We start from the raw sequence: 23,421 nt of genomic DNA, 5'->3' as shown, positions 1-23,421 counted from the left end.
TGCCGAGGCTACAGCTTCTCTAATTATCCTATTGAAACTTTTTATGGTGCGTTCTGTAGGGAAAAGAGGAAGCTTTCAGGTAGTGATACGTTTGTTTCAATGTAGCCAGTAAGAGGGTAATAATAGAGGGGAAAAGGGCATTTTTTCGAATTTTTCACCTAATAGTGGGAATTAATTGTTTTGGCTGGAAACGTTGCCATCAGACAGAGGAAAACTATCTGGAAATAAACCGTAGTACTCCAAGAATATATCCTACAAGTATCATGGCGATATATAACAAAGTAAGCATGAAAATAAAAAAAATCTCATTCTACCTCAGAAATTCACCATTTTCTTACCATTTCCAGAAAATGGTTTATTATAAACCTCAACTGTACTTCCCCTAATTATTCTAGTGAAGCTTTTTGTGGTGCGCTGTGTAGGCTAAGGATGAGGCTATTATACACTTGTACGTTTGTTCGAATGTAGCCAACAAGAAGGAAATAATAGAAATAAAAAGGGAATTTTTTCCAAAATTTGCCCCTAAAATCTGGAATTAAAATTTTCTGTAGCTGGCAACACTACCATCAGACACACACAAACTATCTTAAAATAAGCTTTGGTATTCCTCTAATATATCCAACAAGTATTGTGACGATATCTAATAAAGTAAGCATGTCAATAAAAAATATCTCATTCTACCTTTAAAAAAATCAGTTATCTTTCCAATTAGAGAACAAGGTCTACTGTAAACCTCAACTGTACTTCCCTAATTATCCTATTGAAACTTTCTATAGTGCGTTGTGTAGAGCAAAGACGAGACTTCCAGATACTGGTACGTTTGTTCCGATATAGCCAACAAGAGGTAAATAATAGAGACAAAACATATATTTTTTCCAAAATTTCCCCCTAAAATCTGGAATTAAAATTTTCTGTAGCTGGCAACACTGCTACCAGACAGACGCAAATTATCTTAAATTAAACATTGGTTCACCACTAATATATCCTACAAGTATGATGGCGATATTTGAGGAATAAAGTTTCTAATTACCAAAAATATATTACGGTAAACAGAAAAGTAGGCAAAAACTAGAAAAATCAAGGGTTAGAACCTAAATACGAATTTTACGTACGCCTACTTTTCTACGGTAAACAGAAAAGTAGGCAAAAACTAGAAAAATCAAGGGTTAGAACCTAAATACGAATTTTACGTACGCCACCTAATTGCCCCATTGTAACGATCTGTACTTGCGTTTGTTAAGTAAGGACAAATTTTCGATTGGCGTAAGTTGACTTGCACTCGGACGTATAAATACCGATTTATAAACAAAAATTTCTAATTTTTTGTCCAAATATAGGATAATTTAAATTTCCCTAATTGGCAACACTGCGCGCAGGCCCGTCCAATTGATGTCAACAGTTAGGTATCCATCCGAGGTATCTCCCTGGCAAGTCTTAAGGATGTCTTTCTACAACTAAGGAAGCTACAGGGAAAAAAGAAGTAAAGGAAATTCGAAATTAGAAAATTCTCGAATTTTTGACTGGGGTGAAATTTGAAAAGGAAATTCGATACCAGAAGGAAAAGAAATTAATATGATAAACTATAGTCCAGCCATATTTTGCAAGAATAATATCCCGATATCTTAATTAGTGTCCACACAGGAGCGGATTAAACAAGTGACACACCCGTGTGTGCCACTTTGGCCACCTGGGCCACCGAGCATACATTTGATTACATTTTTTGACTACTAACTCATGTTGTTTTGTAGTTATAGTCTCGACTAATAATAATATCGTTGTAAATAATAACTTTAAGGAAAATTTTCTCTCCTTTTTAGATCTTAGTTCCAACACTGTTGGTGAGAAATGCAGGGTGTTTCAAAATAAATTTTGGGGCTTTAAGTCTTCGTAGTACTTATTACATTTTATGTACAATTATAAGCAATGCATCAAGTAAAAGAGCACCTCAAACAGTCTTTGCTACAAGTGTTCGATGTGAGATTCATTCGTCACACGCCACACATCTAGTCGATAGGCGAGAAAGGCCCATAAAGTTTCTGCCATATGACACAAAACACATTCAATTTAAGGGAGTCTCGTTTCAACTGTACTATCTCCTGAGGATTTGCTGACGGCCAGATGCAAACATTATGAGTTGAGTTGATTTTAGTTTAGCGTCCCGTTCAGCAGCGAGGCTATATGAGACGTTGACCTACTGATTAACGTGGAATCCGAACCACATAAGCTCCCGCCGGGAATCGAACCCGGGTCTCCCACGCCGAAGGCGCGTACGCTAACCGCTTAGCCACGAGGGAGCTCGCAAACATTATGTGTGTTCACATTAGCTCTTAGGTGAAAGGTCGATTTATCACTGAAGACGACACGATCCAGAAAATCTTCATTGTTATGCAGCAATATTTCACTTGCAAAATTGGCACGTAAACCGTAGTCTGTAGACTTTAGACCTGTAGCAACTGCAAACGATAAGGACGTAGTTGCAAGCGTCTCCTTAATATTCTTCACACAAACGGTTGCACTGTAACTACAGATTCAGTCTTTATTAAAACACAAAAAGCTTTCTGCTCTCTAGTCTCCATCTTTGCTACTTGCTCTTTCTAACGACAGACAGAAGAAACAACGCATGTACATGCGTGAGTACAAAACTGTTTGAGTTGCTCTTTCATTTGATATAATATTTATAATTGTAAGTTAATTGTAATAGATACTACAAAGTTTCAAAACCCTAATATTAATTTTGAAACACCCTGCATTACTTCAAATTGAGTCATCCTATATTCATGTCTTTTATATACATATCATCAGGGCCGGTCCTAGTCAATTTGTCGCCTCGTGCAATGCCATAATTTGCCGCCTCCCCCTTTCCCCCAGAAAGAACAAATCTTAAAAGTCATGATTTTAAGTATGCTACTCCAGCATGAACAACAAAGGTTAGGGTAAGTGCAGTCGCACTCAGAAAGGCTTAAATACTTACTAAAAATGCAATCCCGTCGTGGCTGTTTATTTTTTTTTAAATATTAATCTATTATGTTAGTGAAAGATAAAGCAAACACACCTGCAGAGGAAAGATGGTAAGTAATCCTTTTTATAGAATTCACTATTTAGCTTCAATCTCAATGTATAAGTTTGCAATTCCAGTGCAACTAGTCCTTTTATCTTTATTTCTTGATTTTTCTTCTATATCTTCTACCATTTTAAAAAAAAACTTGTTTCTATCTTCAATGATAAGGAACTTGTTTCTGACAAAAACAAGACTAGTTTCATATCAAAACTGTGATAGCGTACTACATGGAACAGATATTCACTACTATTCGAGAATTGAATTCTTGCATTTGAAACAATCAAGCAATTTGTGCTCGGATTTATTCGGCCATTTGCTTTAGCATTGTCCATGTAGCCTTAAACTAATGCAACCTAAACTTAATTTATGAATGTAGTATTTAAATAGAAGGTTAGCTTAGTAAATTTAACTACCATCCTCATGAAGTCTGTTTCCAACAAGAAATATTTAATTTAAATAATATTGTAAAACTTTGTCTCATATAGGATCTTTGGGTAGAGGAGTTAATAAAAAGAGCGTCCGGAATCGACTCTCCACTACCAGTTTTTATTATAAAAAGTTTCCTCTATAAAAGTATTTTCACAAAACACTATACAAATTGATCTCTCTAGAATCAAGGTGAGTTATAGGTGGTCTTTGACCGTAAGGTCGCAGACAGGATCTCCAACAGAGCCCCGTAGCAGGCTACGCGGCTGAGGTTAGGATTCCCAGACAGAGCCCCGTAGCAGGCTAAGCCAGGAGATGGGATAGGCGTAGTCCCATAGCAGACTAGAGGCCTGGGGTTAGGTTACTCCAAGAGTCCCGTAGCAGACTAAAGGAGGGTCTTCAGAAAACTGGTATCGAGTTGCCTTCGTCCATCCAATTTATAGGGTCCTTTGGGTGGCGGTGGCGCTGCTGCTCCGATGTCGTCTTCTGCTCCGTGGGAGGGGCCAGAAGCCGTCGTCTGCATGTGATTATAGGTCCCTCTGGTGGGAGATCCTCTTGCCTAACTATGTGGAGGTGTTTGTAAACATTGATGTGGAATTGCTTGTTTACCACATCACATAGGATATTACAATATACTTATGACAGATTTTGCCGGACCATCCAAGCTTGCCGCTCCACGCAAATGCACGTGTTGCATATATGGTAGAGTCGGCTCTGCATATCATATATATCTAGTCGACAAATTATTTATATATGACATTTAGAAAAATACTATTAGGCAAATTAGTATTAGTTTTTACCTTTAGACAAGTTATTGGATACTGTTCGTGACATTATTTTTGTACTTATTAAAGGCCTGCTTTCACGAAAAAACAAAATTTCATTTCAACTTTTATTTCTTAGTTGACAGTGATGAAAACTGCTGAAACCCGAATTGTTAATAGGTATGATATTCATGTAAATTGTAAAATATTTGTAGCGTATCAGTATCTAGCGTATAATTTATGTTGCATTTTACGGTAATTACACCTACATAAAAATATTTCATACTTAAATTGACGTAAGATGCATTACAAATGACTATTTGAAAAAAAAAACGAAATTTAGAAAAAAAAACGAGAGGCAATGTTTTTTTTCTAAAAAAAACGTAAATTTCTGAAAAAATACGAACCGTTTTTTTTCTATTTACAACACTACTCTGTAGTGGGTTTCCATTAATCATTTGCAACAGCGTATTGCAGAATTGTACGCGAGCATTAAAATCCTCAGGGAGCAACTTGTAAATCATCTGAACTTTGAATGGGTGGAAGTGTAGGTCCTGGTGTAATATTCGCCGCACACTCCTATCTGACATGCCAAGTGACAGCATGCCGACGAGCTGAACGCCTTGGACTTCTAATTAATGCTTCTCGAACCCTCTCTATGTTGCCTGGTGTTCTTACTGAACACCGACGACCTGGGGATTTCTTTGATCTTCCAGAAGCCGACGCTCGGAACTTTTTCACCCAATTAAGAATAGTTTGTCGTGTCGGTACTTGTCCATTTCTGCCAATGTTAAACTGACTCCGAAACTTACGCTGCGTAATTATTGCAGTCTTTGTTCTTGAAGAAACACTCCATTGTGAAAGCGCGATGTTCGTCCGACCAACGCTCTATGGCTGCTGACGGAAGGCTTACGCCATTCTTCCAATACTGCGCATGCGCACCGAACAGCCGAACAAACCTACATGCATACACAATGCTTTGAACCACTTTACAAAACAAAACAACAATGAGCACGTTATCTATCGGGTTACGTTTTCTATGTTCATTTTACATCGTCTAACTATTTCTGCCGCACCCTTTATAAAACAGTACATTTCGTCTTAAGTTGCTTTTAGTATTTAAATTTGTATATTGCGTATAATTCATTTCAAGATTGGGCCGTGGTGACGGATGCATATTTAGTGTAAAAGGTTCTGGATTTGAAACGGGACCACACCACACCACATGAGATTTCTGACGTACAAATGACGACGTATCCATTGCTTTTCTTGGGGCTTTCCTGTTTCTCCCTAGCCGATTCACAGCTTCCTTCATTCGCGTCTGATTTTTCTTATCCTGCAATCAGTCACGTCAGTGACGTATGGCTGTCTCAGCTGTTCAAGTATTTCAGTTCACTGGGGGACTTGCATTAAAGTGTAGTATATTTTCCTTTTTATTTTCATAATTCGTTTAAATATTGCATACTCATACGCGTGTTAATATTACGTTTTCATAAATATGTAACATATGTAATATTACATATTCTTATATAATATTACATATTTCCTACATTTTAAAGCGATTTTTGTTACATATTTATGTACATATTTAGGGGGTTGATATTATATAAAAATCCGGACTCTAGTTATAACCTATCTCCTTAAGATCCTACTTTATATTATCTTCTCGTTCCTTTGATTTACTCCAGAACCTCCCCAGGTTTCTCGACACCTAATGTATGTTCCTTTTCATTTAAATCCTAATAATTTTAATGCCTATTTCAGGAATCCGGTATCTTCTTCTGAGGACTTAATCCTTGAGTGTCGCTCTGAAGACTAAATTTAAACACTCAAGGTATGGAGAAGATGCCAGATTGCTGAAATAGACATTGAAATTATTAGGATTTTAAAAAAAAGGAACAGACGCTAGGTGCGTAGAATTTATTTTCTAATTTATAGATATTGGTGTACAAATTAAATACTCTAACATGTTACAGTGTATTCTAATTCTACACACATTTTATATATTTTGTAGCTGAAACAAAAGGAAATGTCAACTGGACAAACTACAACATTTATGCTACTTTCTACTCTTTAAGATTGATTGATTTCATTATAATTTGTTACTGACTAACTTTCCTCTACAGAAATTCAATTTTGTAGCTCTATGTGCACTTAAATATAGTGGAAAATTTTCCACCTAACATCACTATACATAATATCCAAAATTGTCCGGCTTATGAAAAGTTTTTTCCACTTGTTTCTACATCGTGATGAAAATTTTCCGATCTGTGAAAATTCCTTTCACTTCTTTCTACAGAGCAATAAGACTTTCCGATATATATATATATATATGTGTGTGTGTGTACTTGTTCTATCGAATCGTCATTATATCTAATACATTTTTATACATAATAATGGTAGTTTCACAATACAAATATTTGCTCTAAGATATTGATTATACAAAATTCCAATATTGGAATTATGATTTACGAGTGTTAAACACAATAAAATCATTTTTTCTTATTTTCTGTTACAAAGATAATCTTCATAAGGAACTTTTATGTAGTTATTTCATTACATAGGCAGGCCTACATGTGAAGAAATAGTGGAATTTTCTGTTTCTGAAATTGATAAATTCACAAAGGTTTCTTGTTACATTTTAAATATTGGAATGGGATATTTGTTCTCTACGAACTCGATGTATGTTCCCTGCACGCGCACGCGCACACACACAACACAGAGACAGACGGAGAGAGAGAGGGGGGAGGGGAACAGTGTATATTTTTACTTTCCAACTTGAAATATTAGAAAATTTTCTGGTTTCCGAAAGCTAATTGGAAAATGATAATTTGTTGCTGTCTAACTTTCCTCTACAGAAATTGAATTTTATAGCTGAATGTGCAGTAAAATATAGTGGAAAATTTTCCACCAAATATCACTATACATAATATCCAAAACTGTCCGGATTATGAAAAGTTATATACTTGTTTCTACATCGTGATGAAAATTTTCCGATTCATGAAAATTCCTTTCACCTGTTTCTACAAAGTAATAAAACTTTCCGATTCACAAAAAGTTGTTTTACTTTTTGCTTCAAAATGATGAAAATTTTCCGACTCATAAAAAGTTCTTCAATTTTTCCATACAAAACAGAAAATATTTCGATTCATGAAAAATTTTCACTTGTTCCTACATAGCACTGAAAATTGCCTGAACCATGAAAATTTTTAGATTCTTTAAACGATCTTTCACTTTTTAACATTTCTATACATGATTTCAATCAATTTTATGAATACTGAGGAAATGTTACTTGATCACTATTTGTTGAAAACGGAAAATTTTCCGGAAAAATATAGAAGAAAATTTTCCACCTCACATCACGGCTAAACAACGCTGTAGGAATAAGTGGATTATGTTTTTATGAATCGGAAAATTTTCCGTTTCAAAATTTCCCGGAAAATTTTCATCACTGTAGAGGACAGACAATTTTTCGATTCATGAAAAATTGTTCCACTTGTTCCTACATAGTACTGAAAATTATGTGAGCCATGAAAATTTTCAGATTCTTTAAATGATCTTTCACTTTTTAACATTTCTATACATGAATTCAATCAATTTTATGAATACTGAGGAATTGTTACTTGATCACTATTTATTAAGAACGGAAAATTTTCCGGAAAAATATAGAAGAAAATTTTCCACCTCACATCACGGCTAAACAATGATGTATTAAATAGGAATAAGTGGAGTATGTTTTTATGAACCGGAAAAATTTTCCGTTTCAAAATTTTCCGGAAAATTTTCATCACTGCCCACAATACTAACTTTCCTAATACTGTTGTATCTTTAGATGCAGAATGGTTAATGCACGTGGTCGAAGTTTCGATCACCAGTGCGAGTCACTGCCTCAGATGCAAATCCAAGAAGCGGTTCGGATCCTACTTTGAACAGTAAGTCCCATTTCATATAGCCTCGGTGATGAAAAGTGACGTTAAATTCCAATCAACACCCCAAATGTAAGTACTGACTGCACTTAAGAGTCAGTTCACTTTTAACTCCTTTTCCCGTTGCACTACTACCTTTTATAATACGTAATCACTACACAGCTACTGCACGATTCTGAAACATGGATATCTAATAGTCCTCATATTAATTCCTGTATGACATTTTGGTTCCATGGTTTTGAGCTAAGCTGCTTGAAACCTTATTTTCCCATATTTTCCATGTCCTACGCATTTCCGGACGCTTATTCAGAAGTTTTTTCTTTCTTTCTTTCTTGTACTTTAAAGTGGGAAACAACGAGCTAACGCACAAACATGCAAGCCCTATTGTGTATGACTGCACAATACCTATATATAAAAAAAAAAAAAAAAAAAAAACTAATTCTCTCTCTCACACATATTATATATATAGTATTCATTATGTACTCAGGAGATTTAGTTACTAAAACCAGTATTTGTATATATCTTACCAGTGTTTAAAACTGCTGTCTTCATACTGGCATTATTCATTACTGCGTTTAACTTTTCACCACCTGGGTTGCTGTTAGTGTTAGCGAAGTTGTTGCTAGCATTGGGAACAATATTGTGACTATTTTCCTTATTCTCCAGGATATTAAGTGAACAGCGTTGGTCATCCATCCGCTTGGACTGGAACCTTGACAGCAGCTCAAAGAAGGATTCTTCATCATCTAGATGGCCTGAGCTTGCAATCTGGAAAGGAAAACTTGTGCTTAGTATCAGCCTAGAAATGATTCCCTTCATCGCTTTCGTCCCGAACAACCAGTAGATTGAGCGCATGTGTGTGTGATATAATTAATTTTACTCTAATTTTTCAATGTGAAGAGATTCTATGCACAAAGAACGCAATGACAATTTCCCAACAGAATTCTTTCCAGTAAAGTTCTAACAGAAATCTTTTCAACTTCACAGAACTCTGATACAATCTAGTATAAACATACTAACACAGACAATATATGAAAACTGCACAATGTAATAATACAAAACCTTCGAAATTACTGGAATATCTTGGTATTCTTCCATTATCAAGAACAACCACACACTTCTTGTGTTAAAAAAAAATGTTAGTTTTCTTCGATTTGGCAATTACTTTCAGATACCGTAATTTTTGTAGTTACTATAACTAAGATGCAGCATGGTTAATTCAACAGTAATACTGCTGACAAAAGATAATGGCGGTTCAATAGTAACATTTAGCCTCCAGTGTGCAGGATCAATGCCAAGCCACATATGGGAAACAAATATCGTGAGTTATACACGAATACTTAGGTTTTCCTCTATTTGTCATAATTCACCAATTACAATACATTCATACTTCATTTAGTCATCGTCTCTCTCTCTGCCTAGAGAGTAATCGTGGAATATTAAAAAGGTAAAATCATTCAAAAAGCTATAGGTCAGTTTTTGAACACAATACACACATTTGTTCCAAGTTGATGACTGCAGGGTCTTTTACTCTACACGTGTCATAGTTATTAACGAATACAGAGGAAACAAATTGTGTAACTTCCTTTGCTGGCCTTCCACACTAAGTTGTTTTGCTTTAGTTTAAGTGTTCTACCCGAAGATAGATACTAGGTATTTACCCTAAACGTAATTAAATGAGGACACTAAGCCAGTTAGACAGGAATAAGGAGATCAGTTCCCTTCTTCTATATTTCACAAAAGGATATGACAAACTGGTAATTACGAGCTGGAATAGAGGAACAAGTTGAGAATCAGGATTAGGAATACCATGTACAGAAGAACTGAGTAATTATGGATTCTTCATATATATATGAGGCGCATCCAGAAAGTAAGTTTCCCACGCATCCCATAGCTAGAAAACCTTATGTTGCGCGAAGCGACTGCGTGTACGTGAGAGAGTAAGGTCCTAAGATGGCGCATGCGCCAGCAGAACTTCCCTAATTCTCTCAGTAGCGTCGTGACAGTGATCGAAGATTGGCGTTCCTATTCCAGCTCCCGCCGCGTGTGAAGTGCGAGCAGTGATAAAGTTTTTGAATGCACAGGGCATAGCACCGATTGAAATCCATCGTCAGCTGTATCGTTGCAAAAATGTCAATGCTGACCCTGTGCGCCTTGCTTTGTGCTCTAGGATCAGTTGCTTCAACACAAAACTTCTTGATCAACAGGCACTCCGTGACAGTGGTGTGCAATAAGGAGCGGAAAATCTGCAGGAACTGCTTGCTCATGTCGTTAGGCCCATGGACCTGGCACAGCTAACGATGGATTTCGATTGGTGCTATATCCCTGTGCATTCAAAAACTTTATCACTGCTCGCACTTCACACGCGGTGGGAGCTGGAATAGGAACGTCCATCTTCAACCACTGCCACGACGCTACTGAGAGCACTAGGGAAGTTCCGCTAGTGCATGTGCCATGCTAGGACCTTACTCTCTCACGTACACTTGTCGCTTCGCACAACATACCGTTTCCTAGCTATGGGACGCGTGGGAAACTTACTTTCTGGACGCACCTTGTATATATATTAAAAAACCTAGTGTTAAAGAGTAAGAATCTTCAGGGAGAATAAATCAAGTTTCTAGAGATGGAATTTCAACTCTTGTTGAGGTAAGAAAACAATCGAGAAGGTTAAAGAGAATTTAATAACCACCTCTCTGCTCCAAAGTAAATTCTATCTCTGAATATATTCGGTAAATTTCTCTCTCGAAATTTCAGAGATGTACACATATTCACCCCCTTTTAAATGGAGAATCTTTTGTTTTGTTTCGAGGATTTATCGCAATATATACAAACTATTATGAAGAACCGAAACACCTTCAAGAAATGCTATTTATTTTACTAACATTATCTCGGACCGTCTTCAGCCTATATGTAATACACTTTATATTCGTCGAGAAATTGAGGAATATAACTCGTGAAACGTTATCAGAGGAATACCCAATCTTTTTTCATGCTATATACAGGGTGTCTACTGAGTTTCATTTTCAAAATTCCAGTATATTTCCAGTATATTCAGTATAACTATCAGCAATTCCAGTACCTAATACAATGATTTTTTTAAAGTTACTTAGGAATAATCACACACTTGATGATTTCAGGTTTGTAATTGTTTTACCACCAAAAGAATATTTTTATTTTTAATAAATTTACTTAGCTTTGATTTTTTGAAATACAAATGATTTTTTTAACATTTTTTAAAGGGCCTCCCAAATCCCCTCACAGCCCTCCACTCCACCCATTGCTTTAAATATCTAATTACAAAATGTATTCTTGTCACCACGGCATGGCGCATCCTGAGGTTGCGGATCGAGGAGAAGGCCTCTAGATATAGAGGTTAGCTGCGAATATACTGAATAAGCAGTCGCGGACAGACGACAAGGAGTGGTCCTCCAGCTTGGGCGTCTGGTTAAGGCTAACAACTTCATCCCGTAAAAAAGGCACTTGTTCAGAAACATTCACAGAAGCATCGGACAAGGACTGATAATTTGGCACGACCTCAGCAAAAGAAAATGGACATGAGATTTGGAACATGGAATATTATAAGTCTTTATAGGGGAGGTGCGTTAAAATCTGTAACGAGTAAGTTAGAGAAATAGAGGATGGACCTAGTACTAATTCAGGAAGTTATGTGGCAAGGAAATGGAACAGTTAATTTCGGCGTTCTTTTACGGGAAAGAAATAAAAATCACCAATTAGGAACAGGATTTTTCGTTCACAAATGAGTAATATCAGCAATTAAACGGGTTGAATTTGTTACTGACAGACTTTCTTTTATTACTCTTAAGGGTCGGTGGTGTGATATTATTGTTTGAAATGTACATGCCCCAACTGAAGATAAAGATGACGATATAAAAGACAGTTTTTACGAAGAAATGGAACGGATATTTGACCAACTCCCGCGATAAAAAACTAACTAACTAACTCTATGGCCTATGGAACCCGGAGGTTCAGTGCCGCGTTCACAAAAGCTCTCCACTGACTTCTATCCTTAGCTAATTGGATCCAGTTTCTACTTTGTATTCCTATTTCTGCGAGATCCATCTTAATATTATCCTCCCATCTGCGCCTAGGTCTTCCCAATGGTCGTTTTCCTATGGGTCTACCAGTCAAGACTTTGAAAGCGTTTCTACTTTCTTCCATTCTAGCTACATGACCTGCCCACCTAAGCCTCCTAGACTTGACAACCCTAACAATGTTGGGTAAACCGTATAAACTATGTAGCTCCTCGTTATGAAGCTTCCGCCATTCCCCATTCTCGTTCCTCTTGGGTCCGAATATTCTTCTCAGGATCCTGTTCTCAAATACTTTCAGTCTATGTTCTTCCCTCAGAGTAAGCGACCATGTTTCGCAACCATACAGAACAACAGGCATGATTATCGTTTTATATATTTTAAGCTTCAAATTCCTCGACAGAATTCGCGACGACAAGAGATTTTGAACCGAATAGTAACACGAATTCCCTGCTTTTAGTCGACATTTAATTTCTTCGTGAATATGATCTTCGTCTGTTAATATTGATCCTAAATATTTGAAAGTATCCACTTTATCAAAAGTATTATTTAATATTTTAACGCCTCCACAATTTGCCGTATTACGGTCCCGACGCACTTCCATGTATTTAGTTTTCTCTGCATTTACTTCTAAACCCATATCCCTGCAAGCGTTTAATAAGATCTCTGCATTTATTTCTACTGTTTTCCTATCATCCCCTATTAAATTTACATCATCAGCATATGCCATAACCTGGTGAATGCCGTTCAACTCTAGGCCCTGGTTGCTATCTTTGATTTTCCTTATGGCGTATTCCAGCACAAAGTTAAATAATAATGGCGACAACGCATCTCCTTGTTTCAGGCCATTTTCGACGTGGAAGCTCGTGGACAAAAATTTTCCTACCCGGACTTTGCATTGATTTCTACTGTTTTCCTATCATCCCCTATTAAATTTACATCATCAGCATATGTCATAACCTGGTGAATGCCGTTCAACTCTAGGCCCTGGTTGCTATCTTTGATTTTCCTTATGGCGTATTCCAGCACAAAGTTAAATAATAATGGCGACAACGCATCTCCTTGTTTCAGACCATTTTCGACGTGGAAGCTCGTGGACAAAAATTTTCCTACCCGGACTTTACTTTGGGATTCACTTAAACATATCTTAGTTAATCTAATTAGCTTTCTCGATATTCCAAGCTCTGTAAGAACGTTGTATAATGTTTCTCTCCTAACCGAGTCGTAAGCCTTTCTAAAATCAATAAATAGTTGATGTACCGGGGTATTGTATTCCCACTTCTTTTCGAGTATTTGGCGAATGGTAAATATTTGGTCGATAGTTGATCGATTTCGTCTAAATCCGCACTGATAATCTCCAATAATTTCATCTGCGTATGAGGTCAATCTTGCTAATAGAATATTTGAAAGGATTTTATAGGATGTTGACAGAAGAGAAATGCCTCGATAATTATTACAGTCAGTTTTGTCGCCTTTCTTGTGAATTGGAACAATGATATTGACTCTTTCCACTCTTGTGGCAATTCTTCCTTGTTCCAGATAAGGAGAATGAGTTTGTGTATCTTGTTCCACAATTTTTCGCCTCCAGCTAAAATTAACTCAGCCGGAATTTCATCTACACCCGGAGATTTGTGTTTCTTTAATTTCTTTATAGCGGCTTCCACTTCTATTCGATTGGGTTCTGGAATATACGGTTCTGCGGTGTGTATCTCCTTTTCTCCACGCACATTAGTTTTTGTCTGCGTGTTCAGTAAATCGTCAAAGAAATCTTTCCATCTATTTAAGAGGCTATCCGTATCAGTGAGAACTGTTCCGTCAGATTTCTTTAATATATAAGCACGAGGTTGATAGCCTTTCTTAAATTCGCTGATCCCCTTATACATGTCCCGAATATTTTTATTTTTACTATTATCTTCAAGTTCCTTAATTTTAGCTTTCAAAAAATCCCGTTTCTTTGTTCTAAAAGTTTTGGAAGTTTCCCGCCTGATATCTGCGAAATTTTGTGTAGTTCTTTCATTCGGATTTTGTAGCCACCGTAATTTTGCCTGTTTTCTCTTCTCTGCTAGTTGAATGCATTCTTGGTCGAACCATGGTTTGTTCCTACGTATTTCCGCGTGTCCCAATTTTTCTATTGCTGAACTTTTAATGCTATCTCTAATTTCAATCCAAGTATCCTCAACACTAGTGCACTCCGAGTCTTCTAAAACCGAGAATCTATTCGAAACTTCAATCTGGTATTCCTCTCTTACCAGGCTCTCTTCTAATTTCTTTAAATTAAATCTCTCCGTTTTCGGACATTGAGTATTACCTTTATTCAACGATAATCTCTCCCGTATTATCGCTGCTACCAGGTAGTGATCAGTGTCACAATCAGCCCCTCTAAACGACCGGACGTCAATTATGCTAGATTGTCTTCTTCTATCTACTAAAACGTGATCAATCTGATTATGTGTTTTTCCGTCTGGTGATGTCCAAGTGTATTTATGAACGTCGCGATGTGGGAATTTTGTACTCTTCACGATTAGGTTTTTGGATGTTGCAAAGTTCACGAGTCTAACACCGTTGTCATTACTTTCCTTATGCAAACTTTCGTTCCCTATAATCGGTTTGAAAATATCCTCTCGTCCTACCTTCGCATTGAAATCCCCTAATAGAATTTTCATATGGTATCGCGGGAGTTGGTCAAATATCCGTTCCACTTCTTCGTAAAAACTATCTTTTATATCGTCACCCTTATCTTCAGTTGGAGCATGTACATTTAAAACAATAATATCACACCACCGTCCCTTAAGAGTAATAAAAGAAAGTCTGTCAGTAACAAATTCAACCCGTTTAATTGCTGGTAATATTCGTTTGTGAACGAAAAACCCTGTTCCTAACTGGTGATTTTTATTTCCTTCCCCGTAAAAGAACGTAAAATTTCCGGAATTCTCAGATCCATTTCCTTCCCACCTAACTTCCTGAACTCCTACTAAGTCCATCCTGTATTTCTCTAACTCACTCGTTACAGATTTTAACGCGCCTGCCCTACTCCCGCGATACCATATGAAAATTCTATTAGGGGATTTCAATGCGAAGGTACACGAAAGTATGCATAAGGAAAGTAATGACAACGGTGTTAGACTCGTGAACTTTGTAACATCCAAAAACCTTATCGTGAAGAATACAAAATTCCCAGATCGTGATGTTCGTAAATACATTTGGGCCTCACCAGACGGGATAACACATAATCAAATTGATCACGTTCTAGTAGATAGAAGAAGACAATCTTGCATAATTGATATCCGGTCGTTTAGAGGGACTGATTGTGACACTGATCACTACCTGGTAGCAGCGATAATAAGAGAGAGAGATCATCGTTGAATAAAGGAAATATTCAATGTCCGAAAACGGAGAGATTTAATTTAAAGAAATTAGAAGAGAGCCAGGAAAGAGGGGAATACCAGATTGAAGTTTTGAATAGATTCTCGGCTTTAGAAGATTTGGAGTACACTAGTGTTGAGGACACTTGGATTGAAATTAGAGACAACATTAAAATTTCATCAAAAAATAAAATAAAATAAAAAATAAAACAAAAATAAATAAATAAATTTTATAAAATGGGACACGTAGGGACAAACCATGGTTCGACCAGGAATGCATTAAACTAGCAGAGAAGAAGAAACAAACAAAATTATATTGGTTACAAAATCCGAATGAAATAACTACACAAAATTTCGTAGACATAAGGCGGGAAATTTCCAAAACTTTTAGAACAAAGAAACGCAATGTTTTGAAAGGTAAAATTAAGGTACTTAAAAGATAATTGTAAAAATAAAAACATTCGGGACATGTATAAGGGGATCAAAGAATTTAAGAAAGACTATCAACCTCGTGCTTATATATTAAAGAAAGCTGATGGAACAGTTCTCACTGATACAGATGGCATCTTAAATAGATGGAAAGATTTCTTTGACGATTTGATTAACACGCAGCCAAAAACTAATGTGCGTGGAGAATGGGAGATAGATACCGAACCGTATATTCCAGAACCCAACAGAATAGAAGCAGAATAGAAGTAGAAATAGTTATAAAGAAATTAAAGAAACACAAATCTCCGGGTGTAAACGAAATTCCGGCTGAGTTAATTTTAGCTGGAGGCGAAAAATTGTGGAACAAAGTACACAAATCGATCAAATTAGACGAAATCGATCAACTATCAACCAAATACTTACCATTCGATAAATACTCGAAAAGAAGTGGGAATACAATACCCCGGTACATCAACTATTTATTGATTTTAGAAAGGCTTAGGACTCGGTTAGAAAAGAAACATTTTACAACGGTTTTTTTTTTTTTTTTTTTTTTTTCAGAATTTAGAATACCGGAAAAGCTAATTAGATTAATTAAAGTATGTTTAAATGAATCCTAAAGTAAAGTCCGGGTGGGAAAGTTTTTCTCCACGAGCTTTCACGTCGAAAATGGCCTGAAACGAGGAGATACGTTGTCGCCATTATTATTCAACTTTGTCCTGGAATACGCTATAAGGAAAATCAAAGATAGCAACTAGGGCCTAGAGTTGGTGTTCACCAGGTTATGGCGTATGGTGATGATGTAAATTTAATACGAGTAGGTGATGCTAGGAGAACAATAGAAAGAAATGCAGAGGCCTTATTAAACGCTTGTAGGGGGATGGGTTTAGAAGTAAAACCTGACAAAACTGAATACATGGAAGTGCGTCGGGATCGTAATACGGCAAATTATGGATGCTTTAAAATATTAAGTAGTACTTTTGATAAAGTGGATAGTTTCAAATATCTAGGATCAATATTAACAGACGAAAACCAAATTCACGAGGAAATAAAATGTCGACTAAAAGCAGGGAATTCGTGTTATTATTCAATTCAAAATCTCTTCTCATCGCGAATTCTGTTAAGGAATTTGAAACTTAAAATATATAAAACGATAATCATGCCTGTTGTTCTGTATGGTTGCGATACATGGTCACTTACTCGGAGAGAAGAACATAAACTGAAAGTATTTGAGAAGAAGATCCTAAGACGAATATTCTGACCCAAGAGGAACGGGAATGGGGAATGGCAGAAACTTCATAACGAGGAACTACATAATTTATACGGTTTACCAAACACTGTTAAGGTCATCAAGTCTAGGAGGTCATGTAGCTAGGACGGAAGAAAGTAGAAACGCTTCCAAAGTCTTGACTGCAAGACCAATCGGAAAATGACCATTAGGAAGACCTAGGCGCAGATGGGAGGACAATATTAATATAAATCTCGCAGAAATAGGAATACAAAGTGGAAACTGGATTCAGTTGGCTAATGATAGAAGTCAATGGAGAGCTTTTGTGAACGCGGCATTGAACCTCCGGGTTCCATAGGCCATAGAGTTAGTTGGTTTTTAATTACAAAATGTATACAACTCTTGCCTTGGAAAAAAAATACAATCTGAATGAATACAAAAATTGTTTCTAAGACTGTTAAAACAATTACAAAAATGCATTGTTGACAAATTTCGTTTCATGATTTTTCCAGTATGTGGGTCAAAATTCCAGTATATTTCCAGTATCAAAATTAAATTCCAGTATTTCCAGTATCAGTAGACACCCTGTATATAGCACTCCGTCCTTACATAATGAAACTTGTAATGCATACATATTCGCTTTTATTGTAATCGTGTTTGTACTTTAATGTAATATAGTGGTAATGTTTTTAAGGCTTCCCTGAGAACTCACTTGAAATATTGTTCTTTGAATTTGCTTGTTTGAATTTTCTGAAGTCTATTCCCTGGTCGAATATTCGTTTTGATTATTCCTGTGTAAACATTTTTACATTCACCAAGGAAATTGAGAGGAACTCATCTAACGTATTCAGATATAAAATTTCCTTTGGGGCAGAGAATACATATTATCACCTACGCACATAATGTTATCTATGTGCAAAATTCGCTAACCTCGAAATGGCTCGAAAATTCCAGGTTCCCACAAAGGTACTGCGGAAGGCCAGTAAAGGTACATACAATGTACTTTTCTATCAATTGAGATCACAGATATGAATGTATGTTGTGCTGCAGCAAACAACAGTATTCGCGCTGTAATCTAGAGGACTTTGATTTTATTTTTTATAGATCATAATGACAAAAACAATAAATGACTGTTGGGATGATATGCTAAGAACGTTATCTACTTTCCACGCGCATTAATCAAGTAATCTACAAACACTCGCCTAAGGCTTTTCAAACAGCGAACTCTAAATCTATAACTGAACCGGAGAGTAAAACTCCAAGTTATCATCTTATTAGTAGTAGCTTGTACTACACACTTTTCATCGTTCGTTCGTGTCTGCACGTTGTGCGAGTCGGAAAGGTTAGTCTCAGTTATATCACGTCTTTATGTATAAACTTACAAAGTACACTGTTTCCGCGAAAATTATAAAAGGATCTAAAATTAACATTGTTAAGTTATTAACACAAGTTACATTTTCTGAAATATTCATCTCTTTTCATCAATTTATTCGAGTTGAGTTGAGTTGAGTTGATTTTGGGTTTATCGTCCCGTTCAGCAGCGAGGCTATATGAGACGTGGACCTACTGATTAACGTGGAATCCGAACCACATGAGCTCCCGCCGGGAATCGAATCAATTTATTCGAATCACAGACGAGATTAAAGAAATGTAAGAAGCAAAATCTTACCCCAATTCCTAACAATATTCAAATATTAAAAACAGAAGAGATATAATTTAAGAGAGTGGATGATCGGTAATTTGTGAACCATTTCTGGTTGTTTACAACTGGACTTTGAAATACCACAGTCAAAAGTTACTGCTACCTATTTTCTCGCTAAAATAAATAATTTTAGCTAATACCTTAGATACAAATATAGTGTCTGAGGAAAGGAAATCCTTTCAATAAAAATGGATTTTGTAAGTACCTTGTAACAAGTAGCCTAAATAACGACACAAATTATGCAACATCCTTGCAAATGCTCGTGCAATACCAAATTCAATATTCATCACTGATATTCTACTACACTTCAAACTAGTTTCCATCGACCAATAAAACTAAATGTATATCAGTTTTCGCAGTAATGGTAGATTTCAAACCATGCTTATTTTCAACTCAAATTTTACAACCCAAACAAATTAGTGCTTATATGATGGATACAAAATTTTACATGCAAAAACAGCAATACCAAAACAAATATTATACATATCATCTGAGTATTATTAATATTCAGGTATATTAATCTGTAAGCCAAGAATGAAAAGTGAATAATGATGTCAATTTCCATATTTGGAAGATTATTGCAAAAGCGAATAAAGAAAAAAATATAAACAAGTTGAAAGTGATATTATTTCGAATATTTTTATATTATTAAATGTATCTAATAAATAAATAAAATCTAATATAGTATATGATGGTTTTGTGGTAAAGCACATAGTGAAATCAAGACAGTTTGTTCTGGGCATCAGATACAACAACAACAAAAAAAAAAAAAAAAAAAAAAAAAGCTACATGCAACGCTTTCTTTCTTTTTCTGATTACTCAAGTCAATTATCATGACAAAGTACTTCCAGTATATTAAGAGAAAATTTCACGAAGCAGCAGAAGTTTTGTTTCTTTTACATTTTTCTCCGAAACTTCAATATTTTGCGTACTTCTTCGAACGTACCACTGCACACAAAACTTAAAATTTTTCCGAACTTCTCCAAAAGTTGTTCTAAGAAACGCTCATAAAGAGTAACTGATAAAATTTTAGATACAAACTGTATTCTAATATAAATCTAGGACACTTCTCTTTTCGAGACACAATGACTCAGTGGTAGAAAGAATTTGACACATATGAACTGGAACTGGGTAACCGCGCTATCACACAATGAGGGAATGTTGCACTTGCAGAGAGAACGATTACACTTGATACACGCCTACTAATAACTCAAAAATTAGGAATTTTGATGCCAAATTATAGTAATATTTGTAGTAGTATAGCTTATTTGTAAGATCGATCGCGCTCTTCCATGTGCAAGTATTATGCAGTGGTTATTTTACTTCTGAACGCATCTTTGAGAAAAAGAAAGTCAAAAGTATTCTTTCTTGAAAACTTCAGTAAAAACATAAAATCTGGATCATCACTCTTTCATACCAATTAGCCATTTTTCTGATATTTTGCGTAACAACAACAAAATATTCATCTCTATTTCAGGTCTGTTACCATATTTATTTGTGTAATTCAGATACGGTAAATTGGCCATTTTGCACTGTAACAATCAAGAACAGTGGTGGTGTGAGGTCCGAACTATAATCCTAGATTGTTGAGAGCTATTAGGTTTTGCGTTGTCTTGCTGCTGAAGGGCTCTCTTTTCTGTGTACCCATGCGAGCTATTTCTGACACATATTGACATATATCTGCTCCAACTGCTTCGAGTGCAGGTTGGCATTGATCGTTAGACCATCTGGGACGAACTCTTAGTGAATTGTCCTCTCATAAATCACACAAGATATAAAGCATTGCCTTGTGTTCGAAACGCTCATGTTTGGCGAAAGGATCCGGCACCATGAGCTTGTTTAACTACTACTTATGCACAATAGAATTTTGGAAAATAATTTTTCGTCGCATGTTACTAGTATCTTTAAGAAATTCAGTTCCCGGAGGTTTTCCACGTGTTTCTTGCAAATATCCACTCCCTCTGTGAAGTCAATTTTTAGGAGAAAATTCGGCAGTTCCTGGTCTTTCTGTCGAGGTCGTGAAGATGACTAACCATATCAGACTCTGCGACACGAGCTTGCCTTATAACTTCCGGTGTAAGTTGTCGTCAGATTTGCCTCCATGGTAGGATTTGCATAACCTCGGAATTCACAGTTTTTGGCCTACCTAATCTTAGCTGAATGGGTGAGGTTCTTTCAACCCGAAATGTTTTGAACCTTCTAATGTAGTGCTGGAATCAACTACCCCTAATGCTGCCTTCTCACGTGGTCACCGAGAGACGTGACTTAGTTGTGTCACTGCTTGTAAAAAGAAATACAAACCAGGCAACCGGCAGCAGATACCGGGGCCTCTTGTCCTTTTCTGTTTTTCCCCCCTTTTATTGCCCAAATTATGTATGGTGTTGCCAGGACAAGTAGAAATACATGGAACACACAGAAACACACACATAGCTATTCATGGCTCGAGATTGCAGTGTCCATTCGGCAACTCTCCAGTTCATATGGTTCGTAGAATCATTTCTACCGTCAAAGTTATTCCAGTTTGAGAAATGACTGTTAATAGTAAGCAAGCGCTTCGTCTTCATTTGCTTCTTAAAAAGGAGAAACGTAGAGGGTAAAAAAGAATGTTATGTGCATCCTATGCTATAAACGAGATTGCAAACTGACCTGTATCATACTTTGTATCGTGATCTGTGTGCAGACAAAATGAAGTTCAAGTACTTCCGTATGTCGAAACCTTAATTTGCTGAACTTCTGGAGTTAATACGGACAGATATTATAGGGATTGGCACAGTGATGAGACTAAGTATTACGCGAGAAGAGAAGCTAGCTGTAACTTTAAGGTAAGAACGACGAACTCGGACGAAATACCATAATCGCTCCACATATCTATTGCAAAAACAGAATATAGAAGTTTGGCATTTGTCCATTATCGTGAGACTAACAGTACAATATTATAAGTCCCACTACGTGATAATAATAATAATAGTAATAAACGTAGACCCAGAAATGATTCATTTGGCATTAGGGGTAGCTGAAAATCTTATCTATATATATAAAAGAGAACGCACAAAATCCTTTGTCCGCTCATCACGCTAATACGGCTGAACCGATTTCTTTCATTTTTGGGGGGTTGTTAGGATTTGGACCCTAGATGGTTTTTATCATATCACTTTAATTTTCAATTACCAGTGTCTTGAGATAATTGACCAATCAGGTGTCCATACGTAGAAAAAATCCTTTATCCGCTCATCACGCTAATACGGGTGAACCAATTTCTTTCATTTTTGGGGGGTTGTTAGGATTTGGACCCTAGATGGTTTTTATCATATCACTTTAATTTTCAATTACCAGTGTCTTGAGATAATTGACCATTCAGGTGTCCATACGTACAAATCCTTTGTTATTAGTTCATCATAGGTATAAAAATAAACGTATTTATATGCAACCCGCATGACCCTGTGACTCGGCGGGTTAACATACATGACAGGCGCTATAAATCACTTGAAAGCGAAAAAGTAAAAATTATCTAAGTAACAAAGTTTATTGCGTTCCGGGATGACCGCAGCGAAGCGGGGCGGGTTGGGGTGACCGCAGCGAAGCGGGGCGGGTTAACATAAATGACGGGCGATATAATGTTAACATTAGTGCAATCTTCTATGGTTTTTATCATATCACTTGAAAGCGAAAAAGTAAAAATTATCTAAGTAACAAAGTTTATTGCGTTCCGGGGTGACCGCAGCGAAGCGGGGTGAACGCTGCTAGTGATTAATATAAATGACTAATACCCAAAGAACAAAACATAATAGACGAAGATATAAGCAAGACGAAGAAAAGAGCAAAAGTATTATTATTATTATTATTATTATTATTATTATTATTATTATTATTATTATTATTATTATAGAAGTCAAATTAAACACACTTCAAATAATAATTGATTTAGCAAGTCTATTGGTTTTAATCATTGGTCGTCGAAGCTAAATGGAACTTTAACATTACGAAGAGACGGGTGAGTATGTACCGCATCCCTCCTGTGCATGTTCTCTTTTTAACACCTTGTCACAATATCAATCTAGATAAATTTCAACAATCCGATTATTTTATTTATTTTAATGAAATTTTTAGTGTTTGAATATTCAAACTATTACGGCCGAAAATTCAAATTGAATTTCTTTCATTATTGCACCAACGCATATTGTAAACCTCAGACTTATCATTCTCTGTAACTTTATTTAAAACAACAAAAAAAGAAATCATGAATTTGTACAATTCAAGTCTTTCTTCACAGCATATGTAAAATGAAAATTCATTAAAATTCATAGAAAAAACGAAATAAAGTTATGCATAAAATAAGTTTTTTCATTATTATTTTCTATTGTGTTAAAAATTTCCCCCATCGGGGAGGAGTGAAAAACCCGGGACTAGTGCAGGACGGAAAGGCCTTGTGTGCATGTTTCGTCTGATCAGCATTTTTTTTAAACATACATTGGTATCA

The 23,421-nt window shown here is 36.1% G+C and overlaps 1 protein-coding gene across 3 annotated transcripts in view; it reads right to left on the bottom strand.

The window, feature by feature from the left end:
• Positions 1–23,421, bottom strand: part of pins (G-protein-signaling modulator pins) — a 114,939-nt gene that overhangs the window by 22,003 nt on the left and 69,515 nt on the right. For all 3 annotated transcript variants that reach the window (XM_081765347.1, XM_081765346.1, XM_081765348.1), the window contains exon 12: positions 8,702–8,942. In XM_081765347.1, the coding sequence (XP_081621473.1) occupies positions 8,702–8,942 (241 nt within the window). The remainder of the gene's footprint in view (positions 1–8,701; positions 8,943–23,421) is intronic.

This window comes from Thermobia domestica, chromosome 7, assembly GCF_964235325.1.
Source record: "Thermobia domestica chromosome 7, izTheDome1.hap1.1, whole genome shotgun sequence".
NCBI lineage: Eukaryota > Metazoa > Arthropoda > Insecta > Zygentoma > Lepismatidae > Thermobia > Thermobia domestica.
This window is presented reverse-complemented; position numbering and strand designations above follow the sequence as displayed.